General features: G+C 27.9%; 1 protein-coding gene across 5 annotated transcripts in view; it reads left to right on the forward strand.

The window, feature by feature from the left end:
• Positions 1 to 6,591: 6,591 nt before the first annotated feature.
• pan (pangolin) overlaps positions 6,592 to 12,725 on the forward strand; it is a 183,398-nt gene continuing 177,264 nt past the window's right edge. For 4 of the 5 annotated variants that reach the window (XM_065514763.1, XM_065514762.1, XM_065514765.1 and 1 more), the window contains exons 1-2: positions 6,592 to 6,820; positions 9,818 to 9,866. In XM_065514763.1, the coding sequence (XP_065370835.1) occupies positions 6,650 to 6,820; positions 9,818 to 9,866 (220 nt within the window). In that variant the 5' untranslated portion in view covers positions 6,592 to 6,649. The remainder of the gene's footprint in view (positions 6,821 to 9,817; positions 9,867 to 12,725) is intronic. The other variant, XM_065514767.1, reaches the window with a different exon arrangement.

Here is a 12,725-nt window from a genome sequence, read left to right on the forward strand (position 1 = left end):
AGTTTCGGTAATGGAATGGCCACCACAATTACCAGATCTAAATCCCATTGAGAACATTTGGGCAATCGTTAATCAAAGAATCGACACCGAAAATTGCACTAATTCAGATATTATGTTTCAAGGATTGGTAGATGCTTGGAACGCTATTCCTGCAAATTTTATTGCCAATTTGATAGCTTCACAGCCTTGCCGATGTAAGGCCGTCATTGGAAATATAGGATTTGCCACGAAATATTAAGTTTTATAGACAGAAATGTTTTAAAAGCAATTAGTTGCATATGTTTTGGCCAATGAAATATCAACCCATACGTAGTTTTTTAAATTTTTTTTCTTTTTAATGCAAAAAATTCTGAATTAAATTTCATATTCTTATTTTTAAAGCATTAATTAAAAAATATTATAAGCAAATGAATATTTTTGTTTACATCTTAAAGTAGTTTAAATCACTTTTGTAATATTCTGTTGCTGGTTGCATATGTTTTGACCACCACTGTATGTATAAAAGAAGTTTGTTGAAATATGTGAAAGAACGACATTAAAAGTACCTGTTAGTTTCGCCAGTTGTTCCAGTGATTTGTCAGAAAACGGTACCAGTAAATGTTGAAATATATAAAAGAAATATGTACGTATGTACATACATTTAAGAGTACATATGTTGTTGTTACTTGCTATATTCAGTAATAGTTGTTGCCAGTGACTTTTCAATCACGGTGATTAAATCACAGGTATGGAAATATCGCTCATCTTTAGTATGCAGTAGTATTTTTGTTTTCAATAAATTCTTGTCAATTTTAATTCTGTCAGAATTAGTTCTGTTTATTTTGTTTTATGGGTTTGAAAATAATCATACTCTCATACGCACACCAATAATAATAAACAAACAACTCACTCTTTTACATATCGCTATTAAGTCAGTTCATTTCATTTAATACAGGCCCGGATCCAGAGGGAGTGAAATAGGAATTCCCCTCCCTTCCTAAAAAGCGAAAAGTTTTCATATAAAAAAGAAGAAAAAAATAAAAATGTAGAACAAATTATGATTTAACAAGGGGAAAAAAAGAGACATAATTCCTTCTTAGCTAAGAAACTGGCATAAGATTTCAAATAATTGTTTTGACATTTGCTACTTGTTTAAAGTATGAATATCTAAATATGTATGTACAGTACCGAGCATAAAAAAATGCAACGCAATGTTATGTGATATTCAACTGGAATGATTTTTCTTATAACGGAATCCAATTCTCCCCATCTGCTATTTATAAATTCTTTGTGGTCATAATCAATTATTGTATGACATTTTTTCCAATATTTTTGTATGTAAGGATAATTATAAAATTATTAGCAAAATAAGTGGTAAATTTTTGCGAGGTAAAAAAAATACAACTCTAAGAAAATGGACTAGATTTGCAAATTTTTTTTTTTTAAAAAAATAATTATTTAAAATGGCTAGGAGATTCTATGCACATATGTTATATTTTTGAAATCGGAACACAAACGAAGAAATAGGATCATTTTAAAAATTAACATACCCGAGGTGTCCTACTTTGGGGACCCCTGGACCATGAGGTCCAAGTACAAAACTTAAACTCGACAAGATTTATTTCCCGTTTTATACCCTTCACCTTCGTGGGAAGGGTATAACATACATATAAGTTTGTCATTCCGTTTGTAATTTCCACAATATAATTTTCCGACCCTATAAAGTATATATATTCTGGATCCTTATAGATAACGGAGTCGATTAAGCCATGTCCGTTTGTATGTCCGTCTGTTGAAATCAATTTTCTGAAGACCCCAGATATCTTCGGGATACAAATTTTCAATAATTCTGTCAGACATGCTTTCGAGAAGTTTCCTATTTAAATCAGCAAAATCGGTCCACAAATGGCTGAGATACTTATGAGGAAAAAACCAAGACAACCTCGATTTTTGACCTATATCTGGATTATTAAGTCATTAATATAGACAATATGGATATCTAATGATAGATATTTCAAAGACCTTTGCAACGATGTACATATATAAGACAATAGTAAGTTGGACCTACAATCGGAAAAAATATTTTTTAATCCGAATTTTTTTTGCACCAACCAAACAAACCTTTTTTTAAAAATTTAAAAAAAAAATTTTAAATAATGATTAGAAAAAAATGTTTGTCCGGAAAATTAAAAAAAAACAACATTGAAAAAAAAAATTTGTATTTTGAAGTATAATTTGGAGAATGGTATATAAGATTCGGCACAGCCGAATATAGCTCTCTTACTTGTTTTCTATACTACTGTGCGTTGCGTTTTTTATACTCGGTACTGAATGTAGAAAATTGCAGTCTATTTAGTTGCAGAAAAGCAACACTCGAACACTCTTGTTTGTGGTACCTCATTAATGGTTGATATGAACATTAATTCTCTACCAATATTAAACATACGATTAATAGAAAGTTACAACGTTTTATTTCTTAGTACAATTTTAAAAAATGCACACCAAAAAATTCTACATAAATATTATATTTTTTATTTTCAATTTATGTATTATTTTTAATTAGTCATATTTCAAATATTTATTAAAATTTGTATGTTTGCTGGACAACGGTGTTAAATATAATTACATTTATTTATTTTTGTTATTGTATAGATACAATTTGTTTGGCTTCTTGTATATGGGCATTTCCATTATGGCGTGACCTGACAAAAAAATATTATAAAATAATGAAAAATTCAAATTTGTAGAAACTTTGGGCAAGACTTTTTGTATAAAATAGGATGTATTTGGAATAATATAAATTTATTTTCCAAATTATAAAATTTAAAAATCTTTCCTCGTTTTTTATTTGTTAGGCTTAGTATCTGACGTGACGCTTCATGACGTTACGTTATTTGAATTTTCATTTCATTCATTTTTTGGTTAAGAAATAAGAAAATGAAAACAAGTAAGAAAGCATGACCATATAATATTTTATTTTCGTAAATGATTTTCGGAAATCGGCTTAATATTAGGTCGCGTAATTTATGTCTATATGAAACTTATTTCTGTTGAATTTTATGTGGATACCAAAATTTTTAAAAGATTTATGCTCGTTAAAATGATTTTCGGAAGTGAGACTTATATGGGAGCTATGACTAATTATGTACCGATCATCATAAAATTTCATAACATATGTATATAAAACTTATTTGGAGCGAAATTTGATTTGAATTGATTAAATTTTAATTTTTCGATCTTGGTAGACTTTTCGGTGGAAATGATCTATAGGCGTATACACTAGAGTGGGTCGGTCCCCATACAAGAAAATAAAGATGAGCCAGTCACCCCATAGTATTAAAAGTTAGTTGATGACGATTCCAGAACTGCAGATGTTATTTTTTGTATGTCGCCATTTGGAAACCGATCAAAATATATCGCACATAAATTTATAGATTTGAATTCAGATATATCGGTTCCTTCTCCTCTAATATATAGGGCCGTATTCTCATTAGGTGATTATCTTTTTCCCTAAAGAGAAACTGCAGATTAAAGAAATTTGGTTTTCTCAATGTCTCATTTGCTTCTATTCTGTCGCAAAGCTAACCCGACCTCATCTGCCAATTATTTATTTATCGTACAGATAAATTCAATCAGCTGACTGCTGTTCATAGTTTTTATGTGTTTGTGTTTTTATAAACGAAATTAAATAGATTTTATAAAAAAAAAATTTAATAGAGGAATTAACATTAATTTGATGGAGGATGAACTCGAAGAACCAGAGTTCCAAGTGAATGCTGAAAGAGTTTATCATGCCAGGCCTAACTACCTGGCAGACATGCAGGATAATGAATTTTTCAAAAGATTCCGGCTGTCTATGGCCACATTAAACAGCTGATTTATGTAAACATGTTGTCACTTGAAGGCAGGGTTCCCAACTTTCACATCTATTTTGAGAGGTATTGCCTTCTGAAAATAATGTTTTTTGTCGGTATTTTGAGAACACCAAAATTGTTAACGGACTGTTTAAATTGAACATTTAATAAAATAAATATAAATTTCTACTAATGTATGAAAAAAAAATTTGTTTAAATTAAATCATTAGTAGTGTTCGCGTACTTGATAATTTGTAATAATTTGTACAAATTATCACTGGAAGTTACGGGATTCCGTTCGTTTACTTTTAAAAACTTGTAACGAGAGAGCAAGAGAGTGTTAAAAGTGACAGTTCGTAGATAGAGAACATGATATTTTTTACTGGACATTTTTTCTCCAGTAAAAAATATCAACATAAAATTGTGTTTAAAACATGTGGTTGCAAATGTAAACAGAACTAAAAAGTGGAAAATTAATACAATATACAAGTTTTGCAAAGAAAAGAAGAAAAATAAGAAAAAACAAACGTTTTAAATAGATTTATAATAAAATACAACTTATTTTTACAATTTGTTGTTCGCGTACTTTTTTGGATATTTTTTTAGATTGAGAGTAATTTTTTTTTACTCTCTAAAATAAAGTTACTGGATATTTTTTACTGGAAAGTACGCGAACACACCTATTAACAAACAATATACAAACAGAACAGAAACGTTACAGAACGCAAAGACTAATGCAAGGCGAGTATATAAATAAGGTGGTGACGGTGGCGAATTCAGGCAAATACGAGCGAATTCACTAATTTTTTATGTATGGAGATTGACATTTGAACCAACTCACTCATTGTTTCGAATGTCAAACTCCATATATAAAAAATTAATGAATTCGCTCGTATTTGCCTGAATTCGCCTTGGACACCACCTTGGACTAATGGAGCCTTTATAAAATTATGAAAATAACAACCAAGAACCGATTAAAAACCCGAATCATTTTTTATTTGAGAGCATAACAATATAAAATAAAAAATTGCTTGTAAATTTCAATATTAATTATGCATTGAGATTGCTTGTATTTTCCTTCCTTTCCTTTCTTTTTTCAATATTTAATTTAATTGCAATAATAAAATTTATGTGGAAAATCGTTGGCATGTTAGCGATTTTAGTCAAACGTCAAATCACTAAATTTACTCTAAAAAAACGTCAAAATGATCAAAATGTTTTGCTTCCCAAAAGCTATGACCAGGTTTCTACAACAATAACGACAACAAAAACAGCAACAGCAAAGACAATACCAAAAAAGAATTAGAAGAAGAAGCTGAAGAAAGAACGCAAAAACGAGTATTTTATATTTTAGTTTTTTCGTTGTTAGTTTGTGACATTAATAAAATTGGCTTTTTAGCTTGTGCTTTTGTCATTGATCGAGACATACACAACATACTTACATACATATGTACATACTTACATACTTACTTATGTACATATATTCTTGGAAAGAAAGGACAATCGTTCATTCGATCGATCGATCCATAGACAATTTATGATGAACACGATTGATTATATTACATTTTTTCTGGAGCTCAACACAGAGAAGTTATGCATGGAACTTGGACAGTTGTATGTAGGTAGTTCATCTATAATAGAAATTCACAAGATTAATGTAAAAAAAACTAACCACCATTTAAATGCCAGCACATTACGCCTGTCAGTTGAGGGCGTGGCCTAAAATTCCTGCAATTAATAGGTACGCAAAATAAAGCACATACTATGTCCAAGATTTTGAAATGGTTTATATTTTAGATTGGTAGCAATAAATATGATATTTTGACTTTGTTATGATTTGTTATAATAAATTTGTTTGAGGCTATCCTTTAGTTTTTAAACGAAGTGTAGAGGGACGATATATTTTAGTACCTAATTAAGAAATTTATATTAGTAGTAAAAAATTAAACAAATCTATTAATTGTATTTTTAATTTTTTCAGGTAAATTTAATTGTAATATATATAACATTAAGGCCATCTTTGAAATACAATCGTTTTAACTGAAATTTTAAATATATAAAAAGTATTCATCATCTTTACATTTGCTGCAAAATCGTGCTCATAAATCTATTTAATAGAAAATTACACAAGAACCAAAAGAAAACAACAACAACAACAAAAAAACATGTTTAAATAAAAAATTAAGCATAAAAAATTGTGATTTTAAAATATATTTAGAATATAGTTTTAAATCTTTAAACGAAATGAGTGTAAAATAAATAATAATAATTATAATCTACATAAATATTTGAAACAAATAATAAAAAAATAATTTAAAACAAAACCAACCAAAATTAAAATAATTTCAATAAAAAATTAAATAAAAATAACAACAACAAAAAGCAAAACAAAAATATAGTAACAACAACTTCGCACCAAATTTTAATGCCAATAAATAGTACCATAAAATAATAATACATAGTTATAAACAAAAACCAACCAACAATAACAATAAAAATAACAAAAATTAAACAACGATCAATATAAATTATTTTTTTGTTTGTTTTAAACGGGTGCAATCAGTTATATAATTGTATAATACAAAAAATATATACACAATACTTAGTGTAATTTATAAAAAAAAATAATTAAATGAATAATTAAATGAATGAATAAATGCATTAATGCATGCATAAATTAATGAATAAATGAATGAGTGAATGAATGAATGAATGAACGACTGAATGAACGAACGAATGAATGAACGAGTGAATGAACGAACGAATGAATGAATAAATAACAAAATAAAGAATTAAAAAAAAAATTCAACATCAGCATGCCTCATACCAGTCATACGCGACATACAGGCTCATCTGGTGATGATTTGGGCAGCACCGATGAGGTTAAGATTTTCAAAGATGAGGGTGATCGTGAAGATGAAAAAATCTCCTCCGAAAACTTATTGGTTGAGGAAAAATCGAGCCTTATCGACTTAACAGAAAGTGAGGTAAGTCATAACAAACAAATGTACCTACACCTTCTTATATTGTCATGTTTGACAAAAAATTTTGCGCTTTTTTTATACATATGAAAATTAAAAAAAAAAATACTATAGAAAGCTTTCATTACAAAGTAATGAGCTTCAATGTTAAATTTCGAATAAATTTTAGTTATAGTTAATTGAACTTGGGGTAAGTTTTATAAAATAATATTTGTTTATTATTTCCAATATTTTGATACTCCTTTGCATATCATCTTCAGGAAAAGTTAACAATTAATAATAAAAACAAACTATAACAAAGTATATGGGCAATTCCATATCATCGTACGTGACATTTGTACGGCTATAGAGTGGAATAGATGTTGCAAAAATAAGAGTATCTGAAAAATTTTCCTTCAGTGTGTACTATATTTGAAAATAATAAAAAGTTCTTTCGAAACATTGTTGTCCAAAATATCGAGCGAAATAAGGGTATATCTTACGTGACATAAAACGGAAGTCATTTTGATTTACATGTAGAAATAATATGCAAAAATATTCGAATCGTGAGAGGCGTTATGTTTTCTTTTAATTTCTTACACTTAACGAAATATTTTTCCTTTACAATCCGTTATATTTAAATAAAAACAATCTTTGGATGATTTTATAATAAATAAAATTTAATATTGTACGTTACAGATTTTTCTCTTATAATAAAACAATATATGTATATTCTCTAAATATATGTATGTATACAAAAACTAAAAAAAAAATAATGGAAAATATACATTCGGTTTCAATAAACAATTTTTATAGCAAATAAACAATCAGAGTAAAATCCATTTCATACTATATGCTAATTCGGAACTTAATTTTAACCGCAATTTTAGCCTAAAAGATGCCAATTAAATTAAAAAATTAAATATAGCCAGTTTAAGCTCTAAATAAGCTCTAAATACTTACACAAAGTAATATTTTAGTGTTTTCTCCTATTCAAATCATCTTGAAAAAAAGTTTCAGGGTTTTCGGTCGTGGTAGTCATTCTCGTGGAATTGCCCATATGTAGGTACAACAAAAGCTAGCATACAGTTTGTTTTAATTTTTATTAATTGTTAATTTCCCTTGAAGATGCTATACAAAGGAGTAACGTAATAGAAAACAAATACTACATATTTTATAAAAGTGATATCAAGCTCAATTACCAAAATTAATAAAATAGGTCTAAAAATTATACATCACTTAATAATTAATACATTGCACAGTGGGGCAGAATCAAACTGTTTTGGAGTTAAATCTGCCTTTTCTAAATGGCTGATCCGATAATATTGAGCATAGGCGTATCAGAGGAGTATTCGTGCTAATCTGGAGTTCAAAGTAGGGCGCCTCAGATACATACTGAGAAAATATTGTAAAATAAAATAAAATTAAAAATTGTTGCTTTGATTTGCTGGCAGCAGCAGCTGAGGATGTAGAGTGGTTAGTATTAGAGTATGGCAGAAAGATTTATATCATAATTTGTTCCTAAAGTTGTGAGTTAGGAGCGATTTTAAAAAATATTTAATAATATTATTGAAAATCTGTAAGATTTTATAAAATTCATTGTGTATAACAGTTTTTTCTATAGAAATTTTTGATTCCATAGAGAAATTTGTATATAACAATATTTTCTACAGAAAAATGTGTGAATGACAGTTATTTCTATAGAAAAATTTGTGTATAACAATTTTTTTATAGAAAATTTTGTGCATAACAGTTTTTTCTATAGAAAAATGTGTGTAAAACAGTTTTTTCTATAGATGAATATAGCAGTTTTTTTTAATAGAAAATTTTGTGTATAACAGCTTTTTCTATTGAAAAATTTGTGTATAATAGTTTTTTCTATAGACAAATTTGTTAATAATAGTTGTTTAGTATAAGAGTTTTTTCTATAGAGACATTTGTGTATAACAGTTTTTCTATAGAAAATTTTGTTTATAACAGTTTTTCCTACAGAAAATGTTGTGTATAACTGTTTTTCTACAGAAAATGTAGTGTATAACAGTTTTTTCTACAGAGAAATTAGTGTAGAACAGTTTTTTCTATAAAAATGTTTGTGTATAAAAGGTTTTTCTTATAAAATTTTGTACAAAAATTTTCTTATAAAAATTTGGGTATAACAGATTTTTCTATAAAAAATTTTCTGTATAACAGTTTTTTCTATAGAGACATTTCTGTATAACAGTTTTTTTCTATAGAAAATGTTGTGTATAACTTTTTTTTCTATAGAAATATTTGTGTATAACACTGTTTTCTATAAAAACAAATTGTGTATATCAGTTTTTTCTATAGAAAATTTTTTGTATAACTGTTTTTTCTATAGAAAATGTTGTGTATAATTTTTTTCTATAGAAACATTTTAGTATAACAGTTTTTTCTATAGAGGAATTTGTGTATAACAGTTTTTTCTACAGAGAAATTAGTGTATAACAGATTATTCTATAACAAATTTTGTGTATAAGATTTTTTTTAAAGAAAATTTTGTGTATAACAGTTTGTTCTATAGAAAAATTTTGGTATAACAGTTTTTCTATAAAAAATTTTGTGCATAACAGTTTTTTCTATAGAGAAATTTATATAGAACAGTTTTTTCTATAAAAAATTTTGTGTATAACAGTTTCTAACGATATCCTTGTTGCGATGCCTTTTAGAAAAATATAAAAGCTTTATAAGTTCCCTAGGAGACTTGGCCCATCTTTAAAAAATAAGCTCGAAGCTCATCTGCTACGCTTATGTGAAATTTCATCCCAGTCGGATCAGTCAGTTAGAAATTACTGATTTATTTCCAAAATATTTCGATTCTGTCTCACTGTGCATTGCTAGATAACTTCTAAGTAATGAAACTGGTAAGTTTTTGATGGAAATGTTTACACGGATACAGGAAAACAATGTGAAAAGCAGCAATTTGATTTAAAAAAAGTGCAAAATTTTTAAAAAAAATATGCATTCAAAAAACTGATTAATTACCATTACTGTTTTTTTTTTTAGGAAAAAAGTGGTAAAATATCATCACGGTCTGACCATAGTCCGGTGTTTAGTAAGTATATAATATATATTAGTTTCTACTATCTAATACAAATTGTTAGGTCCCTTTGTTTTTAGAGTTTGGGTCACACAAAGTTGACATCACTGTTGTTATAATAGAATCAGCTTTGTCAACTCAGTGCTTTCATCACCGTTTTCAGTGCTTTTTTAAACATTTAAGATTTAACAATTATTTTTATAAACTAAAATGTTTTATTCGATAATAAAAAGTATGTTGGTATTATAGTACCAAATATAAACCAGTATAGTACCAAATTCGAACAATAATAGAGTTGTCAAATATTCGACATATTCCAAAAACCGGTTTTCGAATAATTCGAAAAAGCGTAATTTTTAAAAACCGATTTTCGGGTTTTTCTATTAAAAATGGGTTCGACCGGTTTTAAGCTTTTTTTTTGTCAATTTAAAAATTTAGGTAAAATTAAGCATAAATTTGTTTATTAAAACAAATTTAAAAGTCATTCATTCTTTCAAATATTCATTTAACATATAATTTAAATTTACACATTAACTGTTAATTCAATATTTTTGAAAATTTATCCAAATAATTAAAATCTAGTTTTTAGTCGCTAGTTCTTGCAATATTATACCGTAGACAGACGTAGAGTTAATTTGCATTAACATCACACTAATGTGAATTAAAATTTAACCCTGACAGACGACAGTTTTTGTATTTAGTAAACAATTGTTTGTTTGTAAACTGTTTAATGTTGAAAAATTTGTTTCAAATCGGTAAATTATCTGCTAGATGTTAAGCTTTCCCCAATTAATTGCCACGTAAAAAACTCAAGGTAGACGTTTTAAAAAATTTATGGAATACTTATTTGAAAAATATGACAAAAAAGCTTTTTAATGAGTTTTTGCGAAGATACAAATTTTGCAAATTGAAATTAAATATTTATTTATGAATACTTTTTAATGAAATTTTACATTTATATAGATTTTCCTACATAAAATGCAAAAATAAAAACAAATTTTTAAATTTGTAAAAGTGTTGACAAATCCCAAAAATGGGATTTTTTAGTTTTTTGGCTATAATATCTATACCAGGGCGGGGTTATCGGAACCTTTTACAAAATAATTAAGAACATACATATTTGGCCATCTAAAATGGGTTACTATATTTTGATATCGACTATGCGATTTGAGATTTTTTGCCCTAAACTTGAACTTAACCTAAAAATAGGCGTTTTTTGAATGGACCAGGTCCCGTCGGTATCAACAATTTTAATTTTTTTTTATTTAAAATATTTGATGAAACGTTAGCTTTTGAAAAAGTATAAATTCTATATACATCGTCATAGAAATAGTTTGCGATAACATAAAAAGAAAAAATGTACTTTTTTCAAAAAAAAAAAAAAAATCACCCTTTTAAAATTGTTTAAATTCAAATGCATATAACTTAGTCATTATTTTTAAAAAATTCTTTTTCTATTTGACACATACATGTGTTGTCGGGAAATACTCGGATCCGCTGTTATCAAAAAACTGGAGTAGGGTGGGTAAAAATTTTTAAAATTTAATTTTCAAATGCGTATATCTCCTAAGCTGTAAGAGATAATTGATAGCTACAAGAAGGTTTTTTGTAGAGCTTGTTGAGGAGATTCTATATATGTAATTTGCTTGACATGCCCGAAGTGTCCAACTTCTTTGCGAATCTGAAATTTCATAACCAAACGGGCTAACCGTTTAGAATTTACAGCTTTATTTCCCTCTTTTTTTCTATTCTACTGTGTTACGTTTCCTTTAAAAATAGTAAATAATTATGATACAGCTGATTGATTTCGACGGTAAAATAATAAAATAAATTCAGTTTGATTTTGTGTATTTACGTCAAAGCTAATGCGCATTAGGATGGGGATAATTCACAAGTTAATTTGAATTTAGACTGATGCATATTAACGCTGTCGCCTGTCTACGCTATTAGTTCTTTTGTGTGGACTTTGAACTTCTTTTAATGTTAAACTGAACTGAGCTTCAATATATGATTTGAGGAACTTTCATTTAGTTCTGACCAAAAAGTCTATTAAAAAGTGTTACTACATACGGTATAACATGTCGAATTTATTACAGGAGACGTTAAAAACCCAGATTATTTTTTGCTCGATATATTTTCTGACTTCTATCTGATAAAGTTAGCTTACATTGGTTTGACCCCTTTCACACTAGGCAATTTAGTTGCTCGAGTCTCTTGCCCAACAACAAAACAGCATGCAAAATTTTCTTCTCATTAACCCGACATTGCCTCTAACATCTACAAACACAAAAGACTTGCGCAACTAAATTGCCAAGTGTGAAAGGGGTCTTTGTTAATTTAAATATAACTTTTTTGTATTAAAATTTGTTTAAAATTAAAAAAGTGGAATTGCTAATTACACTGTCCAACAAATTGAGACCTTTTGATTGGAACAGAATAGCGACCCTATAATTCTGAAAGGTCAAACCTCAAAACAAAATGGCTAGATGTTCCGGCTAGATAAAATGAAGCCATTTTTTTACGGCTAAATAAAAATAAATAAGCTAGATCTTACCTTGTAGGCAGTGTTACCATATGTCAAGTTATCCCTTTTTTTGCAAGGTTTTTGAGATGCAAAAAGTTTTATTTAAAAAAAAAAGTTTTTTGGAAAATTGTAAATTTATGATATCAATAAGTTGAACCGTTAATTTCAAAATGATAGTCCCCCAATCCATTTACTAAATGGGGAGATCGATTTGAAAATATTTAAAGTGACTCCACTGTATAATTGGGACACATGCTAGGAGATTGGGCCTACGGTATAATGACTACTGTAGGAGCTGCCATAATGAAGAAGAGGATGAGACGGTGTCACACCTATTCTGTCAATGCCCG

This window comes from Calliphora vicina, chromosome X (assembly GCF_958450345.1).
Source record: "Calliphora vicina chromosome X, idCalVici1.1, whole genome shotgun sequence".
In the NCBI taxonomy this organism is placed as follows: Eukaryota; Metazoa; Arthropoda; class Insecta; order Diptera; family Calliphoridae; genus Calliphora; species Calliphora vicina.